General features: G+C 37.2%; 2 protein-coding genes across 2 annotated transcripts in view; both read left to right on the top strand.

The window, feature by feature from the left end:
* Positions 1 to 5,636: 5,636 nt before the first annotated feature.
* The window catches only part of LOC5569502 (protein phosphatase 1 regulatory subunit 11), a 31,383-nt gene continuing 15,456 nt past the window's right edge, over positions 5,637 to 21,563 (top strand). The window contains exon 1 of the mRNA XM_001658536.2: positions 5,637 to 6,005. Coding sequence (XP_001658586.1) covers positions 5,886 to 6,005 — 120 coding nt within the window. The 5' untranslated portion in view covers positions 5,637 to 5,885. The remainder of the gene's footprint in view (positions 6,006 to 21,563) is intronic.
* Positions 17,381 to 18,893, top strand: LOC5579340 (succinate--hydroxymethylglutarate CoA-transferase). The gene has a single exon (XM_001647598.2). It carries the CDS (start codon positions 17,512 to 17,514, stop codon positions 18,808 to 18,810), a length of 1,299 nt encoding a protein of 432 aa, XP_001647648.2. The 5' UTR covers positions 17,381 to 17,511; the 3' UTR covers positions 18,811 to 18,893.

The raw sequence follows: 21,563 nt of genomic DNA, 5'->3' as shown, positions 1-21,563 counted from the left end.
AATGTCACACAAACTGTCACTTTGATTTGACGGATTTGATGTCCACAATTGCAGAATCCATCTTTTAAGTTCCATCGATAAAGAAGAAAATGCACGCTATCCTGAAACTACCTGGATTGATTTCTACACGCAAAAAAATTGTGCAGTAAAAACTACCATTTTAGGGGGTTAACTTAAGCGCTCGCACCGGCAATTTTCAGCAGACCAGAAATGCGCTTGATTTTACCATGTCTGTTGTCGAAATCAGATTGTTGTAAAGTATGTCTGTCAAATGGACCAGGAATGTGGTGGGATGTACCGTAAACATGGTAAATTTGTCTGAAATTCCATGGTAGTTTCAAGAATGGGCGTAGTCAGCTAAAGTAGTAATTTTTACCACAGAATTTTTTCCCGTGTACAAAACAGAGTCAGAATTGGGTCCTAAAATTTTTAATGAAATCTCGCGTAACTTTTCAAAACGTCCTAAGTAACAAATGTAAATAAAACGAGATTATCATTACAAAGCATTCGTTTTGAACCACTTAACATCGCATTGGAACACTCGAATTGATACATCAACAATAAATGAATCTATTAAAAGCAAGACAAATTGACCAAAGTTCAAACAGCATCGCTTTTAATCAATTGTTACTTTGGACCTTTGATCAGCCAATCAGCCATAGGTCCTAAGTAACGCAATGGATAATTAAGATGCTAAATTCAGGGCAGGCAATCGTCAGATTCGTCACAGTGCGATGACGAAATAAAAAAAGACATCGTCATCCAATATAATAACTCTGGCAGGTCGTCGCCTCGTCATCGACGAAAGAATGCACGACGAACGTTAATCCAAAATCGTCAACGAACAACTTTGTCTTCATTCCGTTCGCACCCCTTTCTCAAACGAAGGAGGCGTTTATTGTATATTCGCTTGCTATGCACAAAACGGCGAATGCCATCCCAGAATTGCTTGTATAGGCAATTTAACCCGTACTCATCAAGCTTCAACAACAGCTCAGTTGGTAAGCGCGTGACGTTAGCGATTCAGAGATCGTTTGTTCAATTCTGGACACGTTTTGTTTTTTTTTGTGTTTGTTTTATTTTTTTCAAAAAAGGCTCATAATCTATCGACGCCACGGTTCATATTTTTAGTCGGCTCAGAGCTCCCGAACGAAGATTCGACCATAACGAAGGAGGCTCATATGTTCGTCATGACGCCGAGGCTTTGTGGCGGATCACTGCAGCATATCGTCATCCAACGCTGGTTGAGTGACGATGACGATTCTTTTTTTAGTTTCGTCGACGACTTTTTCTATTTGACGGTGACGATTGTCTACCCTGGCTAAATTTACTTAGGCCAGATTCAAAAATTAATTGTTGATGATGCCCGGTGCGTCCAGAGTCCGCTCCGGTGCATTCACCGAGCAGATAGCTTTGATATGGTGCATGGGCGATTCCGGAGCTACCTTTGTGTGGTACGACCCAAACCGCTAGTTGTTGACATCACTTACCTTGATCGCTTCCGACAAAATCTTGATGCGCTCGGAATTCTTGGATTCGTTCCGTTCTTCTGCTGCTGTCCTTCCACCCCGCTTCCCCGCTTCTCCATAGTGCCCAGATCGAAATCCGTACTCGTTCGGTTCGGAGTGAATTTGTCCCTGCCGGAAGGTTGCTTCTGGCTACGCTGGTGCTGGATATACGTACGGGTTTCTTAATTGGGGTCATTCCGCTAAGCGTCCCGGGCGGAATCATTTGCTGGTCGTTGAGCGATACCGGCAGCTTCTGTCGAGATGTGTTCAATGAGCTGGCGAAGAAACTCGATGATGCTGCCGATAGATCCTTTCTGTCACCTTTTTCTGCCACCGAAGAGCAGGTCCTTTTTTCAGTTCTTTTTCCATTTTAATTATATTGTTCAGCTCATTTAGATAACTGAATGAGACATTTTCCGCAACACAAGGCCACCTGGAACTAACGGGGTTTTTGTGCACTTAGTTTTGTTTTGCTTTTTGTGTTCTTTTCACTCCGCGTCGACTGCTGCTGCTAAGAGCAGAGCAGCAGTAGGAAACTACCGAGCAAGTGTGAGTGAATCACGCGTTCAAACTGGGGGAAGATTGAGGAGGAATCAGCGAGAGAGCAAAAGTCCTATATACAGCTCAACGTTACCCCTCTTTCTGTTGCTACTTAGTACACATAGACGGAGAGGAAATAGCAACGCCGAAGTATCGAGTGAAACAAAACAAAGCCCATCAACTGGTGTCTGCGATTATCACACCGCAACAAAATGTGCAATTCAATTTGAATGATTGAGCATGTTGATACAAAATTCTAACGGTAGTCGATACCAAATTCTATAAAACATTTAATTTTATAGTATATATAATTTTATATTTAATCATTTGCGTTGCACCACTTAGTAGCACACTAGAACACTCGTTCTGATATATTAACTATAAATTAATCTATTGAAAGCTTAACAAAATGACCAATGTTTAAAATGGCATCGCTTTTAATCAATTGTTACATTGGACCTTCGATCAAAGAACCAACCATATGCCCTATGTAACATTTATGAATAAACACGATTCCCATGTTACATTGGACGTTCCTGAATAAAGCTTTGGAATGGAGTTTAAACGGTAGAATGCTTTGTAGAAGCGTGTCTGAGTCACTACTTAGAAGTATAGAATGTTACAATTACTGCTTCTCAATCATTTCAGTCGATATTTTCAGAGTCGCACTGCATCGCAAAATTGAAAACGCTCAAGTGACAAAAAGAGATGAGGCACACAAAACTGTATTTTGGTCTTTTTGCCAAACCATGTTTTACCGTTTCGCTGGATTGGATCAGCTGCAACTTCTCTTTTCAAATTATTAGCGCATTGCGTGCATGTAGGGTAATGATATTGAGCACAAGATTGAGCATCATGATGTCATTGTATCAATCAGATTCAGATCCATGGTCGATCAAGCATATACATATGCTTCCCGGTGCGGCAGCAACACGAGCAACGTGCATGCGTGACTTGCTCACACATATTTGAAGAGCGATCAATCACCGAAGAGAGGAGAAGCTGTATGTATTTGTTAGGCGCTGGCTCATCCTTTCTCAAGTTCCTACATTAAGATGGACGGCGTCGTCATCGTCATCATTCCTCACTGCAATTTCTTGTTTCCACCGACGGCTGGTGCTGATTGCAACACAGCCGTCACCACCACCACGTCATGCAGTGGGAAACTCACACATGATCATGTAGGCGAAACCTTAATAAAAACGGGGGGAAGATTTAGGGAGAATCAGTGAGAGAGCAAAATGTCCTACATACAGCTCAAAGTTTCCCCTCCTTCTGTTGTTACATAGGACACATAGACGGAGGGGAAAAAGTGACGTGCGATCGGATGAATCAAAACAAAGCACAGCTGGTGTCTCCGATTGGCACACCGCAACAAAATGAGCACTTCAACTTGAATGATTGCGCACGTGGATACAAAATGCAATAAAATAAGCTTGCTGTGTGCACAATTCAAAATGTGTTATGTTACTATAACCGAAACAAAATGACCAAAGTGAATGTCCAATGTAACAATTGTTGAAACAAAACGACCTATGTGATTCATCCTATGTACATAGTTTTGGTCAAAACGTCCTATTTGATGTTTTTATAAATTTTAGTGTAATTTCCTAATAAATCGTCAAAATGTCAACTCTTACGTTGAACTCTATTACGCTGCTTCCCTCTGCAAGCAACACAGTGGGGAAAAATTGTTTCAGTTTGATACAGTTTCAAAATATATTTTCACAACCTTCAAGCTCGATTTTCTCGAAATGTGTGAATTGTTAGATAGGTCGTTTTGAAAAGTTGCGCGAGAAATCTTGTTTTTATTTAATAACACTCAAGAGCATGTTACTCTAACTACTTTAGCAATTTTTCCCGCTCAAATAATGACTATATCATGTTTAAACTTTAATTTAAAAATTTGGTCCATAAATGAACCTTGACACTTTTGATCATGTTTGACGTTCGCTTAGTCGACAAAAACACCACAGGGGTTTTAGTTCAACCACTGGGGTCGTTCCTATCTGACATTTCGTAAGGGACACGGAAAACAAAATACACTCAAAATTTGAGTTTAAGCCAAAGGATGTGACAAAATATAAAAAAAATGTTTTCTGGGCTTAAACCAACGGAAAACATTAGAAAATTGAGTAAACATGTGTTTTTGGCCTAAACTTAAGCATTTGGCACTTAAATTGGGACAGGGCTTTAGGACCCTATTAAGGCGAATGTGAAGATTATTTTCAATAAAAATCGGTTTAAAGTTTAGAGGATGTAATTTTAATTCTATTTTATGTTTCCGATCTGTTAAATCGTATGATGCATTTTTGTAGGATCCGTCACAATATTACTTTTGTAGCAAAACATTTAATTTATTTAGATATTATGAATAACATGTTAAAATAAATAAAAATGCATCATGCGCCATTTATCAAAATTTAGAGCTGTTGCGCCCCTCGATTTTTCGTCTTCTTCAGATTGACAACAGCGATTGCGTCTTTTGGCCTTGTCCTTTTGGTTTGACTACGCTACGCTCTTTCACACGAACCTTTATCACTATCGACCTTCTGCCCACTCAGTTTGAAATGCGCGCTGCTGTCAACAATCAATCTCAAATGCGCCCGGTTACCGAAATGGGGGAAGATGGGCGAAATTGACTTCAGAGTTTGTACCTAAAAAGAAAATCAAATGCGCCTTTATGTTCTTCTCACTTATTTCATGAACAATGTTATTTTTAAGGAACATATGTGCACAGACAAACAGACGTCACACTCTCACCGATGTCCATCGACCACCTTTTTAACGATCGATTCAAATATATGGTAGGTGGCCAATCCACCACCCACAGCGCTCGCATCGTTTTTGTTCGCGTTTGACGTTTACACACTACCGCCATCTGTTGGTCCATCGGCCAAACACACCGATTTTAGCATTGGGCGTACATGTCATCGTGACTATGATTTTGATCAGGATTTGTTCTAAGTGTTACGTCTGTTTGTCTGTGATATGTGAATTGTATGATTGTAATTTATCAAATAAACTGCTCAGTTTGTTTACATTTGTCAGTTAGGCCGTTATTCTGGTACTGTATTGTCTTGAAGGATATGGCTCCGTGCACGGAGAAATATGTTTACCTAATTTTTGAGTTTACTTTACCCAAAATTAAGTATATCGATTATAGTTTCAACCCAAAATCTCTCGGTTTTCTCTTTCTCCCACTCGAATGTTGTCAAAAATAGAGAGAGCTGCATCTACCCAATGGGGGTACTTTGGCCCAATAAGCCAAATTTGGGTATATGCAACTTTTCTTATGTTTGGGTCGAAAGAACTCAATTTTGCGTTGAATCAACCCAAAATTGAGTATATTTTTCTAATGGAAATAAAGCCAAACTACCTAGTGGGGACCTTGGAAATTAAGTTATTGGGCTCAACTACGGAATTGCGTTGAATCAACCCATAATTGAGTTGAATTCCGTCTCCGTGTGGAAAATATTAGCTCTGCTTTATCGACTGAGCGTTTGAGTCAGATTTTTTAAGCGTGTGGAAATGGTGGAAATTTATGTGGGACATAAGATTAGCCCTTTTCAGTGATTCGCTTCAACTGTCATGCACGAAACGAGTGATCGTCGGTGTGTGTTTGTTTGGAAGTGCTTGTTTTTGTGTCCGTCCTTCTCCGTCACCTTTCGTGCCCACAAAAATTTGTGTAATAGATTCGTATTAAAAATTCGAGAACCATTGATTATTGGCCGCGCTAATAATAGCTATAAGTAGAGCAGTGTGGGTGCTACCGAAAATAGAACAAGGATATTGTTTATTGCTGGTTCCTGTGGCGTAGTTGAAATTCTTTTCCAAATGGCAGCGGATGATTCGGCCGCAATAATGCGTTCGGAGGGAGGATTGGTCACATCAGCTGGTGGCAGCAGAACTATCACAGAGACCATCACACAGGAGCAAATCCCAAGCACCAGTCAGGTAAGGGAAAATGAAAGCTTTTTGTTTGAACATTTTATCTTGCAAGAGGTGAGACTGTATTAGACTTTCTTCATTTTATTTGATCTGGCTCTGCTTGACGTACGTTATCAGTAACGCAGGGCTGGTAGCAGATCTCTTTCTAGAGACTGCTTTGGTCTCTATTTCAATACAAAGTCTGTAAAGACTTTTATTTTTAATGGAAGGTCTTCAAAGTCACTGTTCTACTTCTTGCATTGAATTCTGATTCGAAATACCTTGCAAGGAGTTTTTCCAGGGATCCCCTGATTTTCCCAAAATCTATTCCAGGATTCTCTTTAAAGATTTTTTCATCTGTTTCAGCTATCCATCGATTTTCCAGCAGTTACTCTAGCAGATCTTCCAAAGATTTCTTCCAAGAAAATCCCCAGGGGTTTTTGGAGTCCTACAAGAATTTTCTAAAGATTTCCTAAGCCGTTGTTTTTCAATTATTTCTCCAGTTATTTCCATATGAGTTCCTTCGTGAATTCATCTACAGTTCATCTCACGGTTTGCTCCAATAAACTTTCAGCGATTATTTCTGAAAATCTATCAAAAACTCCTTCAGCATTTGGTCAATTAATTCAACCAGTGAAGTTTCATTAAGTTTCTCCAGGAATTTATTTAAAAAATTATCCAACATTTTATCCAAGAATTACTCTTGCAGTTCTTCCAAACACGTCTCTAGTGAGATTTTTCAAGTGACATTTTCATGGATTCTTGAAAAAAAAAAGAAAAGACACGGACACCGTCTTCAGCCATTTAAGCTGCACAGACTGTAACTTAACACTAGACAACGGACAAGCATGCTCCAGTGGCACAGCCGAGAAACATTCCTGAGGAAAAGTTTCAATGGCTGAAGCGGGAATCGAACCCACTGTATGTAGGGTTTCAATGCTAGTAATGGACCCCTTAGTAGCTGAAATTCATTCTAGACGCTTTTCCGCAATGATATCTCAGACGCATATACGTTTTGTGGAGTCTAACAACAAATTCAATGTCTTTACTTCATAGTACGTCTATGAAACATACAAAATCATTCGATTTTTCCAGCGAAATATGCATTTGAAAAACTGTTGTCCGAATGCCTATTATGGACCCTCCCGGGGTCCATAATAGGATTGTTTACAAATTTGACGTTGCGTATTATGGACCCTCCATTTGATTCCCATGTAATCCGGCTCGCTGCCGACGAGCCTATTATGGACCCACCTGGAAATGCGTATTATGGACCCTCTTGTGTGGTTTCATTTACAAAACTGTTCAAATATCTGTATTTATGCGTCTCGAACCAAATATTTTGCCTGAAACTGCTGACTAACAATGTAATCGAAGTTTCCCCGGTGGATTATCATAGGAATAAAGTTGCTTTGAGTGTTAATTTTATGTTTTTCTGTAGGGGGTCCATAATACGCAAAGGGTCCATAACCGGTATCGACTCCCTATGTATAATTTTTAGGACTTTAATGCGATTTGGAACAGTATTGTTGGATTCCTTGCTTGATAATATTTGTTTAGCCCTAAAAACGATACTTTTGTGGCCTTCATTTCGTCACCTTACTGAGCATGTTCAATAGACTGATGCAAATTTTGAAGTTTTTGCTCCCCTATGCTTAAACGATGTCAATTATGATGAAAATGATCTTCCCAAAATTTGAAGTGATTCGGAAGAAATTAGATTGTGCACACGCTAATTGAAGTTTATATGGAAATTACTATGGAAAAGGCAAACCTTTTGTATTCAGTCATCTAACTGCTCGTCATAATAATCTATGGAAACCCGGGTAGAGGTAAATAGCAAAAGAATAACAAAATTTACTATTAAAATAGAATGTTTGAATAGCAAAATTTGTTCTTTGTTTGTTTGAAATAAGAGATAAAATAACAAAAATAATAACTAGGTTTGTATGGCATAAAAACTAAATAATAACATATTTTGCCATTGTAATAACAAAATAATATCAAACATATAGGCAACCGTAAATAACAAAATATGTTATTATTTAGATATTGATAATAAAATAATAACTAAATAAGCTATTCACAAGTAGATCAATATAATGGTAATTTTAGTTCTTTGACTTTAATATCTTAATTCAGCATGATTGAAAAATGAACATTTTGCTTTCCTGCTAAAAAACTCTTGCTTTTTTAATCTTCAATGAATATCATACGAAAAGTAAAATAAGCTATTATGGTAAAATTTGATATTGGTTTGTTCTCATGAATTATTTAAATAAAGTTTTCAAATATCAAAATAATGACATATTTTACTGTGATGGCGATGTTTGTTATTATTTAGATATTTAATGTTTTTTTAGTGTTTTTTGCACAAATAACAAATTTTACCATGATAGTATATTCTGTTATTGATTAGTTATTACATGACTTTCAAGAATAACATATCAATGATAAATTTTGCTATGATTGTATGTTTTGCTATTGATGCGATATTTAATGTCATATATTAATAACATAATAAAGGTTAAAGTAGATATGATTGCAAAATTTGTTCTTATTTTACCATTATTTTGTTATTCACCTCTACCCGGGAAAGTGAACACACTCTTCTCGTGTAAAAACTTTCCAGCAACAACTATGCCGAAGACCACATTACGATGAGACGTAAGGATAATTTGTTATTATTGATAACAAAGTCTAAATCATGCTGAGATGATCATTCAATTACTTTCAGAGCAACACTGCTTTTTTGCTGTAGAACATAGTAGCTTGGATTACTTTGATCTATTCTTCCCGCCAGGAGCACCACTGTTGCCTGCCGAACAGTTGGGGAAGCATGCAACATGTAAACCAACTTTATGATGATGAATAACAATTTATCCTGAAGTCCAATCGAAAAGTGGTCTTCGGCAAAGTTGTAGCTGAGAGGATTTCACATGAGAAGAATTTGTTCACTTTTCCATAAAATATTATGACGAAGAGATAGAGAGCTGAACACAAAAGATTGGCGTTTTCCATAGTAATCTCCATATAAACTACAAATGGCGTGTGCACAGTAAAATTTCTTCCGAATCACTTCAACCTTTGGGAGGATGCTATTTACCATAATTAAAATCGTTTAAGCATAGGGGAGCAAACATTTCAAATTTTGCATCACTCTAATGTTCAACCAGAAGCGACATGCCGGTTGTCTGGAAACCATTAGTGGTTTGAAATGCCTTCTAGTTTTCAAAAAAAAAATTTTTTCACCGTAATTGAACCGTATCCGCCCAGCAAATGTAAAAAAAACTTCAAATTGCTGCCATTTGATTTTTTTTTTAATGGGAAATTTCAAACCTAGGGAATGGTGACTATTCTTCTATTTCTAGGTCACTTATTACCTTTTAATAATCTCGTTTGATCTGGTCTGAGCTAGGTTTTCAAAATTATGTTTTTTACACCCAAATTTGATAGTTTAGAAGAAGCTACAAACTTAAATTATTTTACAGGAATCCGTGAAATTCGCCGTAATCTCAACAGCTGAAAAGTTCGGTGAAATAAATTAAAAGAGTACGGTAAAATTTTACAGTTTTTGGTAATCCGTAAAGTTTTGACGGGATTACCGTGTTTTATTTTACCGAACTTTTCAGCTGTTGAGATTACGGTGGGATTTACGGATTCCGGTAAAATAATTTAAATGGTTCCAGTCCCATAACTAACAGAAAAAAATACCCAAGGGTTAAGTTGATTTCGGTGTCCAATGTTTTAGTTGACGTTCGTAATTGAAACTATGAAAACAAGTTGAATTGAAGTCGAATTTGTACAAATTGTATGGGTAAAAGTTGAACAAAAAGGAAGTTGGGGTCATTTTTACCCGATCTGACCCAGTAACCCACCAAAACCAGTGAATATTCCCAGAAATGCAGTGATCGTAGAAAAAATAGACGACTATACGATTTCATTCGAGCTAAAACGAAAGCAATCCGTTAAAAACAAATCTTATGCACTGAAATGTGTCATCTATGATCGGACACTATGATTTGCTCCATCAAAATTTACTCCAAACCCACAGAAAGACCGAGCGGTGGAATCATGCCTTAGCACATGCCTTGTGGGTTTAATCTTTGCATGATGTACAGCGTATGAAGCATATTAGCGAGATCATAGATCAGTTCTATAAACTCCTTCTTGATCAGCGCTCTAGATCGATTCGCCACAGACAAACAGACGTAACAGCTAGAACAATTATCAATTCGAAACATAGTCACGTGAACATTTACGGCCAATGCTAAAAATACTTCATTTGGCCAACCGGGAACTAGGTGGCGGTAGTGAGCAAACGTCAAACTCTAACAAAAGTGATGCGAGCGCCACGAGTGGCCCGTCGGCCAACTACCGAATATTAGAATTGAGCGCTATTCTGCTAAACGATGAAAATAATTAGAGTGTTACGTCTGTTTGTCTGTGGATTCGCCATATCAGTCGTATGTCGCTCTAGCGATTACTTGTATTCAGGTGAAAATGTCTTCGTGAATCCATCGCGTTTGTAGTTCTTAACAATTTCTTTGTCAGTTCGAAGGTGTTTTATGCGGTCTTGAAATGGGCTCTTAGGTACAGTCAACTCTACCTTAATCGACCTCCGTATCTCAATATCTAGTTATAGAACCACAGCAAAATTTGGTGTTCATGCTACGATGGTCCCTTGAATCGCATTTGCATTGGATTAGTGTTCTGTAACTCGATGGTCCCTTCATTATTGAGTTATGGAGAGATGACTGTACATCATATCTTGTAGCTGCTTCTCGTGCGCTCATTTGCTTTAAAAGCGTCATGTTTACCGCGCTTTATAAAGCCTCTAAGGACCGGAAGTTTTGTTATTTATGCTCTATTTTTGTTGCTGTTCGTTTTTCGTACCCTGAATTCATGAAAAAAAGTGAATTATGAATTAGATCCCAGGTTAACATTTTCACTATCCGGTCATAGAGGACCAGAGGTGTCCGGCCATAGAGGACTTGCAATACTTTCACAAAATGGTTGCTTTTCAGTAAAATTCTACATTTTATAATAAATTTTGCATTGTGATTGATGCAAGACTTACTGAAGTCAACGTACGGAGATAATTCAGCTTAAATTATAAGAACATTTATATCTACACTTGTATGAAATTTTCTCGTTTCATATTCAGAGTGAAAACAAGGGGCTGCTAGGCTGATCTCTTTTTGTTGTCTCTTATAGAACGAGAGCAGAGCTCACTCATACGAATGTTCACTGCTCACAACGTCAACAATGTAGCTGGTGCGATTGTGGGAAACGCATCATGGCACACAAATTCAATGCATGACTTGCGTTTCGTTCTAAAGAAATGAATTCGCACAGGTTCTCACTTGTTTTTTGGCTGTTATCTATGGTATGATAATCTCAATAAACATTGTCAGTTTTATTTAGCTTATAACCATTTATTTAATTGTAGCGGATTTTGTTGCGTTCAATTTCTTTTTGTACTGTTCTCCCTAGTATGGAAGGTAAACACCCTAAAAATATACATGTGTGCGTGCAATTCGTTACTGGAGTATAAATTTATGCTCCCGATAAGAATCTCATAGTGAAAAAATAGGATGCCATCCCACTGCTTGGAGAAAACGGAAAACCCACATTTGAGTATTTTTTTAACTTACTTTTGAGTTATTTTTCTCTCCCTATTTCATTCGCTCTTTCTATTGTTGTCAGAGAGCGATGAGCAAAACAACCCAAAAACCGAACCTTCCCGCATAGAAAAATCCAATTTGTCTTATAGTCAAAACCACACATGTCTTCCATCTGAAATGGTTAATGTATCGCGAACAGTTTTTACATTGTAAAACAATAAGGAACACAAAGCTGTAGACCATACATAACAGCTTGAGTAACCCATATCGAATAGTGCCAATATATTAAAAACTTAAAAAGCTCATATATTGTTGAACAATATGGAGATATAAATCAGTGGGAAATAGTGAAGACATTTATACAATGTTTGTCGAATGGTTTTTGTGTTTATTAGGCGAACATCATTTACACGCGTGCATTTAACCATATGCTACTATTTTTGAACAGTTCGGCAAACAGTTGCACGCATTGGTATTTGTCAGACAAGTTTCGTCAATTTGAGAGGCACGCTTAAAAATTTACACACGTGATATTTAACTTTTTCGCAATTATTGATTAAAGGCTATTTCATGGATTCACACATTTCGACAAAAAATGTGGAACAACGCATTTTGTATGATATTCCTATGTTTGTTACATATGATTTTAATCAGAAGAGCGAAATAATTTATATATTTTTTTAAGCCAAGTAAAACTGACTGCGCTATTGAGAAAATTGTTTTTAGCGTGCATTTCATTTTTTGTTTTTCTAGAAACCGAAGTGAAAAAAAAAATACGACATCAATCCAGCAGTGCGAAAATCTCAGTGTCTGTGCTCTACATATTGGAATCCATTGGTGAATGGTGAGTGTTTTATGCAGTAATATTTCCTTTAACTTCTTATAATTTCTATCTGTTTCGTTTTCTTTCCCTCTCATAGCAGTTATTTTACATTGACACAGCGCATGAATGAGAAGCAACAACAATCAACCAGTTCCCGGGCAGCTGCCGACAAAATATGTATTACGCAATATTAGCGAAAAAGGACCAGACCCAAGCCAGAACCAGGGAAATAAGCCAAATTCAACGAATACGATGTTTCATCACATTGCGCAGTGCGCCGAGGTTATCAATATAAAAGTGACAATTAGTGCAAGTCAAGCGTGTGTTAGAATAAGGGCGTAAATAACATGTTCGATTTCTCTTCATCGATCCTCTCTTCGGCTAATAAAGATGATAAGATGTAAGTTTGTTGGCATTCACCTCAAAATGCAAGATTACATCGTTGCTTAGCGTCTCCAAGTGAAAAACTGTCAACAAACTTATATCTTGTCACCTTTATTCGTCGAAAAAAGGATCTATGAAGTGAAATCGATTATGTTACGTATGCCCTTATTCTAACAAACACTTGAAATAATTTTAAAAGTTGGTTTTAGAAATTTAATGAAATGTAGTAATAACAAAGTAAAATAAAAACAAATAAAATAAATATACTAATTGCCCTATTCATTGCTTATAATTTAATCATAAAGAAACAGTACCATATTCGGTAAAAATACCACAGCGCACCGTAAACGTACTATTCCATATACATTAATTTCTTTTATTCATACTTAATAGTTTAACTATTCTGAAACTGTTTCTTTTACAGTAAATGGATCAAAACGTGGATGATATATAGACAATTGGGCAAATTGTGAAGGAAAAAAATTGTTCGAGAAAATCGGCGTTTTTGAATGGTTACATAACTTAACCGCCTATTTCCCATACTGTACTTTGTCCAATAACAATTTTCCAAACTGTAAAAACCGTTCATAATAGGGTAGACTTATTGTTATTTTAGGTGGTATGTGAAATTATTTAGATATTGTTGAAAATGGTTGTGGATGGTTTCGGATACAGTGCAATTATGGTTCTCATTTATGCGGGTTAGTGCGTTACCTCAAATTTGAGTTAGTGGCACAGTACTGGAAGTTGAGTTATTTGATCTGCCGATTGAGTGAAAAGAACTTAGCTAGTAGGTATTTTTTCGCCTGGCTGCAAATTTAACTTACACAACAAAACAACTTCTACCCCCTTATTTTGCGAAAATGTGAAATGTTATAAGTTCGTCATTGTAAAGTGCTCGTTTTGGTAAGAAAAAAAAAAAAAAACATATAAAAATGTGAAGTCCCTACGGGGACGCTAAGTGGTCCCCCAACGGCCTTGAAGGTATCAGGTGTAGATGACCCCCCATGCGCAAACCGAGCTCGCTGCTACTAAAATTGAAAAACTGAGATTCGCACAGCCGAGCTTGTGAAAAAAATCTAAGCAAAATAAGAAATTTCTATTCGAGTTCACACTTTTCAGAAAAAAATCGAAATCTCGAAAACTTATTCATACAGACTCAAGTCAAAGAACTATACAAACTTACTTTATCGATCATACGTGTTGAGCAGGCGGAATTCTACATGTACCGCTCTGTACCAACTCTACTTTTCACTTTTAGAACGTTTAATTTCCGGATTTACGACAAAAGTTACTTTTCAACTTTCGCAACCTAACCACTACTTTCGCCGCCCCGCTGTATGGAGAGACAAAGTGACTTAACCACGAATCAAAACAAAACACTACTTGAGCCGATTTTACACAAAAGTTACTTAAGTCGATTTGAAAAAGTAATCGAGAAATATCACTTTATTAGATCAATGTTGTTCGTTCGAGAAATCGTAGATCAAAACTTGTTGCACTTCTTAGAGCAACACCTTTTTTCAATTTTCAATGCGAAAAGGACCTCAAGCATCTAAGGTTGTTCTCAACTTAAATTATGTCTTAAACAAAGTAGAAAATTAAGATTTGTACCAAAGACAAATTATTTGTACCGTTAAGTCACCAGTCACCGTGCGGCCTCTGCACATATACGAATTCCTACAATTATCACAAATTATTCTTTTGCCAGCAAAATAAGGTAAAACTGATGAAATGAAGTAGTTCTTGCCACAAAGCATTTTGGAAAACCTAGTTTATGTAGTTTGACTAATGTAAATTCTGTTTCATAATTGGATGTTTTTGAATCTCTTAGTAGAAACGCCAAAAATTCACACGATGAATGGATCCTTGTCAATATTTATGATTCCTATACACTGAACGAAAGCTCCTGTCCCAAATTGAATGATTTGTAATTCACTCGGATGCAAACATGCATATTCTCTATTTTGAATGAATATAGAATAGTATGATGATCTTCGAAGTAATGAACAACAATCATCCAATTCTACGATGACTTTCAGTACACATCTGTATGGTAATAACTAGATAATTGAATTAAGATGACACAAATGGAAAACATACAACTTTTGAGTGATTTTATCTTATCCTATGTTCCAAAACAAAAATCATTCAATTATCGTCTGAGTTGTCATGTAGAAAGATAATGATCGTAAATGTCAAATCATCTTTGTAAACATTGAACAAATATGGCTTCAGCATCGTGGTGTTCAGTATTTCTTCGTTTATTTCACAAGTAAGTTTATAATTATCAATATTTACTTCTATTTCTAGTATATGTTTAGTATTTTGAAGAATACTAGAACAACAACGTAATCTACCCAATGATGTTGGTGCCTAATAATGATTCACGACATATTCAATTCGGACCACGCTTTGAGGAGACACCTGTTCCTGAAAATATAAAATTGCGGCATGCATGGGAATACTTTTCATATTAGTGAATAAAAAGCTGAATAATCATTGTGATTGAATGAATGCATGTGATTAAGTACACAAAACCATAATTGTTTGGACATTATTAACTTAAATTTCTTGAAAATATAAAAAGTAGCCCAGTTCCGATTGTTTACATCTGTGTATGATTTTCATTCAATATGAAACATCTTTTGGAACGATTAAAGTCATCCGAAGGCCGGATGATTTTCATCCAGTGTGATTTGTAAACAGATGATTTTGACAATGATGAAAATCATCCTGAATGTGTCTGAAAATAGGTATGGGGCTCAGATGAGGCAAAAATCATTCAATTAGAGGCGGGAGATTTTGTTCAGTGTAGGCCTTTTCATGTGACAGATCCGTCTATGCATTTGTTTACATCGGTGGAGGACCGGTGCTAACACGGGCCTGTCATTTTCATAGAAGAAATGTCAAAGTGCTTCCCGATCAGCTGATTTGAGACGTCATTTGAATAGGCCTATTGCCGTGCATTAGTGTAAAAGCACAGACAAACAGACGTCACACTCTCACCATTGTTCATCGACCTCCTTTTTAACGGTCAATTCAAAAATATGGTAGGTGGCCAATCCACCACCCGCAGCGCTTGCATCGTTTTTGTTCGCGTTTGACGTTTGCACACTAGCGCCATCTGTTGGCCCATCGGCCAAACAAATCGATTTTAGCATTGGGCGGGCATGTCCTCGTGACTATGATTCTGATAGAGATTTGTTCTAAGTGTTACGTCTGTTTGTCTGTGGTAAAAGGCTTGAAATTATTGGGTAATATTGGATTTATTGTTATGTCGTGATTTAACTACTCCATATTTAGTTTTTGAGCGCAGATGAAATGGTTTGGACAATACAGTTAAACCTCCTATAACGATTTTAATGGCAAAATAATGATTTAGCCATTTTTCAACATTCTATGGTTTTTATTGTAAAAAGATATTTAAATACCCTTTAAAATGAGTGCGCACACTACTAGCGAAATAGTTGCTCCACCAACAACGTTTTTTCAAGATACGAAATTAAATCATGACAAGAACTACGCACGACACGGTGAGTGGTGCGCCAGTGTGCACTGTAAATAGTGACATAGCACGGTACGAGGCGACCTTAGCATGTCATTTGTAAACATAGTTTTGAGTATTTTTTTTGTTATGCATCACTAATTTTAGATTTTACCCTGAATTATAGTATAATTACACGCTTCGTAATAATATTATAGTTTGCTTTAAATGATTTCAAGGTTTGTTTAGTGCAGTAACACTTTTTTGCCTTATCGATTTTTTTCTCAACGGATTTATGTAGTTTCGTCAACAAATTATTCAGTTACAGGTCGGACTCGATTATCCGGAGTATCGATTTTCTTTTCACTCCGGATAATCGAATCCTCCGGATAATCGAATCACTAAGAAAAAAGTTTAAATCTTTGACAAAAGAACTTAAATGTTATCTTTTTTCGTTATTTTATTTATATGATGCGGTGGCATATTCAGAATTTTTTTCTAGGAACAGTAGGGGTCTTTTTACAAGAAAAAATAAATTGACCGGCATACACAAAAAAAAAACACTTTTTCAAACTCCCCTTTCCTTAAATACGTTCTAAACTGCAAAACCTTACATATTGTATATTGCAATACCAAATTATTTCAGATTTATGCATAAAAATTGAAAAACAAGAACATTAAAAAACAAATTCCGGATAATCGAGTCTAAAATTCCGGATAATCGAATCCCGGATAATCGAGTCCCCGGATAATCGAGTCTCCGGATAATCGAGTCCGACCTGTATTAGTTTTTCTCAATGTTTTTTTTTCCATTTTTTCAAAATTTTAATTTTTGTTCTATCAAATGTCCTCTTTTTTCACGAGCAGAGTAAAATGTCATCCTTTCTGAAATTAATTTCTGGCAAGCCTATCTGTGTGTAATCCTAACCTATTCTGAAAAACTGCCCCTTTGGTGGATTTGATTTTTCGCAAAATATAAGACATGGAGATGCTTCGCAATATAAAACATCTCAATAATAAAATTTTGTGAAAATGAAAAAAAAAACAATTTTTTTCAGCATATTGAAAATTACAAACAGATGTGTTGTTCCAGAAGATCTCGATTTTGTGTAACTTTTTTTTAAGAGAACAGTCGCTACCAGCCCTGCACTACTAGATTACAATAATTTTATTAAGTTGAAGATAGCTCAGAGCTATTTTCATTTTTGCGAAATGTTCAGAAACTGTAGCAGATTATTGCGCCGGGACGGCCTGCAGTTAGGAGATTATTCTAGAAAATTCCACCTGACTAAAGTGCTTCCAAGTAGTGTCGATCCGAGCAAGTACCCTTTGGATGGGATAAAGATTCTGGACCTGACTCGAATTGTGGCTGGGCCATATTGCACAATGGTGCTATCCGATATGGGAGCAGAGGTGTACAAAGTTGAACGACCCTTTCACGGAGACGAGTCACGGAAGTGGGGTCCCCCATTCCTGAGAGATTCCGAAGATTCGGTTTACTTCATGGCTTCGAATCGAAACAAGAAGAGCGTTTGTGTGGATTTGAAGAAGGGGAAAGATGTGATATACGACATGGCGCGAAAGTGTGATGTGCTGGTGGAGAACTACATTCCCGGAAAGCTGGACGAGTTAGGATTGGGGTACGAAGATCTCAAGAAGATTGCTCCGGCGTTGATTTACTGTTCCATCACGGGGTACGGATCGGTGGGACCTTATCGGAACAAGCCCGGATACGATGTGATAGCTGCTTCGATGGGAGGATTGCTGCACATCACAGGAAGTGAGGATGGCCCACCGTCGAAGGTTGGCGTGGCAATAACCGACATAGCAACGGGATTATATGCCCATGGAGCGATCTTGGCCGCTCTGCTGCAACGAACCAGAACCAATTGCGGTCAGAAGATCGATGTAAATCTGCTATCGACGCAGGTGGCTTGTCTCATCAACGTGGCCAGTAACTATTTGAACGCCGGAAAGGAAGCCAAGCGTTGGGGTACGGCCCATGCTAGTATCGTACCTTATGAGGCTTTCCCAACAAGCAACGGTTACATAACGATAGGATGCGGAAGTAACGATCAATTCGAGGCCTTGTGCAACTATCTTCAAATACGAGAAGTGGCCAAAGATGCCCGCTTCGTAACAAATCAGACTCGTGTCAAGCATCGTAAAGAACTGATCGCCATTCTAGCGCCAATCATTCAGCAGCGAAGCTCAGCCGAATGGATGGAAATCTTTGCTGATGCTCCATTTCCGGTGGGACCGATAAACAGCATGGCCGAAGTCTTTCGCGATCCTCATATCGAGGCCATTGAGCTCGTGAAGAGCCTTGACCATCCGACAGCGGGTGAGGTCAAAGTCGTTGGTCCACCGGTCGTCTACAGCGAAGCTAACAATTGTGCACGGACTGCTCCACCCTTACTGGGGGAACACACGGATCGGGTTTTGCGTGAGCTGCTTGGTTATCCGGATGATAAGATCGAAAAGCTACGCCAGAAAGGCATTATACAGTGATACTACATGCATTGTTGCAGTAAAACAGATATTATATGTTGTTTCTTAGAAGCATTTGATAAAATAAAGCATTTATTTTGTAACCATTTGACGATGATTTGATGACACGCTTCCATAAGTTAGGCGGCATCCACAAATTACGTAACGCTCTAGGGGGAGAGGGGAAGTAGGCTCAAGCGTCACGGTTCACACAAACAATTGAAATTTGTCATACCAAAATCGTTACGGAGGGGGGGGGAGGTGGTCAAAAAATCAAATTTTAGTGTTACGTAATAAATGGACGCTGCCTTATTGACTACACATCGCATTTTGTACCATACAAGGGTTAGTCACTGAGTCAATTTTCTAAGACAATGTTAGGCACCCACCCCTACCATCGAAAATATGGGCCACCTCTGATTTGAGCTTAAACATATTTTGACTCCGATTACCTTAGGACATCATAAAGAAGGTTTCAACTAGCCGCCACAGTGAAAACTCTGCGATAATTTGTTTTTACTACGAAAAGCTTTTAAACTTTTGGATGTGAAAAAATCTTTGCATAAAGTGTTATATTTTTTTTCACATCAATTCATTTTTCTCCTATCGATGGGCCTTTTTGCATGAAATACCGTAAATTCGGGTGAAATTGATCACTGTGTCACTCGATTTTATTTCTTCCTAATGGAGCACAAATTTCAATGTAACCTGCAGTGAATGAACGTTGTTTGTCGTAAGTATGTCCAAATTGTGTGTTGTGAAGTTTTTTGCGTTCAAAAATGTTTATTTATATCAAAATAATGTAAAATTTTAAAATCTTGTACGGTGCAGTGTTGACAAACATCAATAAACTTCTAGTTCTAGACAAGGATTTGGAAATGGTATAATCCTGAAAGTTTGTGAGGATACTAAACTTATATCCCCAAACTAGATTTCATAACCAAAACTCGTACCAATTCGTTGATTTGGTTGAAATAATTGAATTTCCGTAATATATAAAGAAATTCCTTAGGAAATTGCATACATTTAGGCGTTTTCTGCGTTATTCTTGAAATTTAAACATTCATTATTTCTATAAATATTGTATTGTTAAGAATTTGGCAAGCATATTCGGATTCAGGGAGCTCAAATTTATTATGTAAAGTTGTTTTGAAAACTAACAATAATGGAATTGATAAGTGATCAATTTCACCCTGAAATGAGATCTACCGATTTTTTATTTTAGACATATTTTTAGCACTAAATTTACATTTGTTAGAAAATTTCGGTTCTTGAGTCAATGAGGCTCACCTTCATACTTGTTTTCCTGCATTCAGTTGTTTGGCATTGTCAACATTATAGAAATCAGACAAGAAAAACCTTGAAAAGTGATCAATTTCTCCCGATAGTAGATTCTAGAATACATTTTGTAATAATAGAATAAATCTTTTCGTAATGGAAATTTTCTTGATTTCCCTGGGCATAGGGTATCATCGTACTTGTTACATGATATACGAATTCAAAAATGGTAATTTTGGCAAACAAAACTCTCAGTTAATAACTGTGGAATTGCTCATAAGAATACTAAGCTGAGAAGCAGACTCTGTCCCAGTGGGAACGTAATGCCAAGAAGAAAAAGAAAAATAAATTTTCATTAAAACATAATTTATATTAAACATATATGAACTGGGGAATTAAGTCAGTTAGTCAATGCTACCTTATCACGAAAATAGACCAAAATTCCGTTCCATTTTTGCAGTTTCATTGCAATAACGTCGTCGCATATGATTCTGAGCGATACCAGAAGTAATAACTGGTAAAAGTTCTGTCAATGTCAATGTTCAAAAAGTGAAACCTTGAGAACCATAATTGATTCAGCAAAACACACAATTTTATGATTCAAATCAGTTTTTAACTCAGTTTTTGTACATAACTCTCTAATATATATTTTTAGAATTCACTAGTTGTCACGTAAATAACACGGCATCGCTTAAACGTCAGATAGTGAACTCGTGCACAGCAGAGTCTATGAATGGAGAGTTGCGCGAAGACTGAAACCAAGTCTACCTATTGAACCGTCAAATCGTCTACCTATCGAGCAAAATAAACAAACACGTTTTGGCGCAAGAGTAGTATTGTTATCGTGACGAAATAAAAAAAAAAGATTTTTTCAAGCTATAGAGCGCTGCATATGACGAGCCTAACCTCACTTATTTGACAGCTACTGGTCCTGTTGTTTACGTTTCGGACTTAGTCATTTTTTCCATCATTAGCCGTATCTTCGCATTTCTGTCACCAGCATGCTGATGGTGACGATTTCCCACGGTAGGAAGATAGAATAATACTATCCGTGGGTATCTGCAGTCGATTTGACCTCTCCTCGCAGCAAACTTTCACGAAATTAAGAATGATTCGAAAAAAGTACTAAGTCCAAACTGTAAACAACAGGACCAGTACCTGTCAAAATTGATGCGTGACGTCACAGTGCAGTGGAGTATGGTTTAAGTTGCGGTGTATGACGATGATGTAACTAAACAATTGCTCTTAAAGGCCTATAATTTGTGAGTGAACTCCCTTCTTGTTACATGTAATGTAACGGTAATTTAAGTAATCTCCCTCCATCAGTGGACATATATAAATCCGTTTCATAGTTGAAATGCAACTGAAATTTAATAAACAATACAAAATTATTTAGTTTGAAAAATATAGAATAGTTATTCAACCAAAACTTATGCTACAGATGCAATCAACTTATGCTACAGGTCAATTCCCAAACGGCAAAAAGAAATTCACAT

Source organism: Aedes aegypti, chromosome 2, assembly GCF_002204515.2.
Source record: "Aedes aegypti strain LVP_AGWG chromosome 2, AaegL5.0 Primary Assembly, whole genome shotgun sequence".
NCBI classification, from domain to species: Eukaryota; Metazoa; Arthropoda; class Insecta; order Diptera; family Culicidae; genus Aedes; species Aedes aegypti.
This window is presented reverse-complemented; position numbering and strand designations above follow the sequence as displayed.

Coding starts and splice junctions, on each gene's coding strand:
- LOC5579340 (XM_001647598.2), top strand. CDS start 17,512: ATGTTCAGAAACTGTAGCAGATTATTGCGCCGGGACGGCCTGCAGTTA.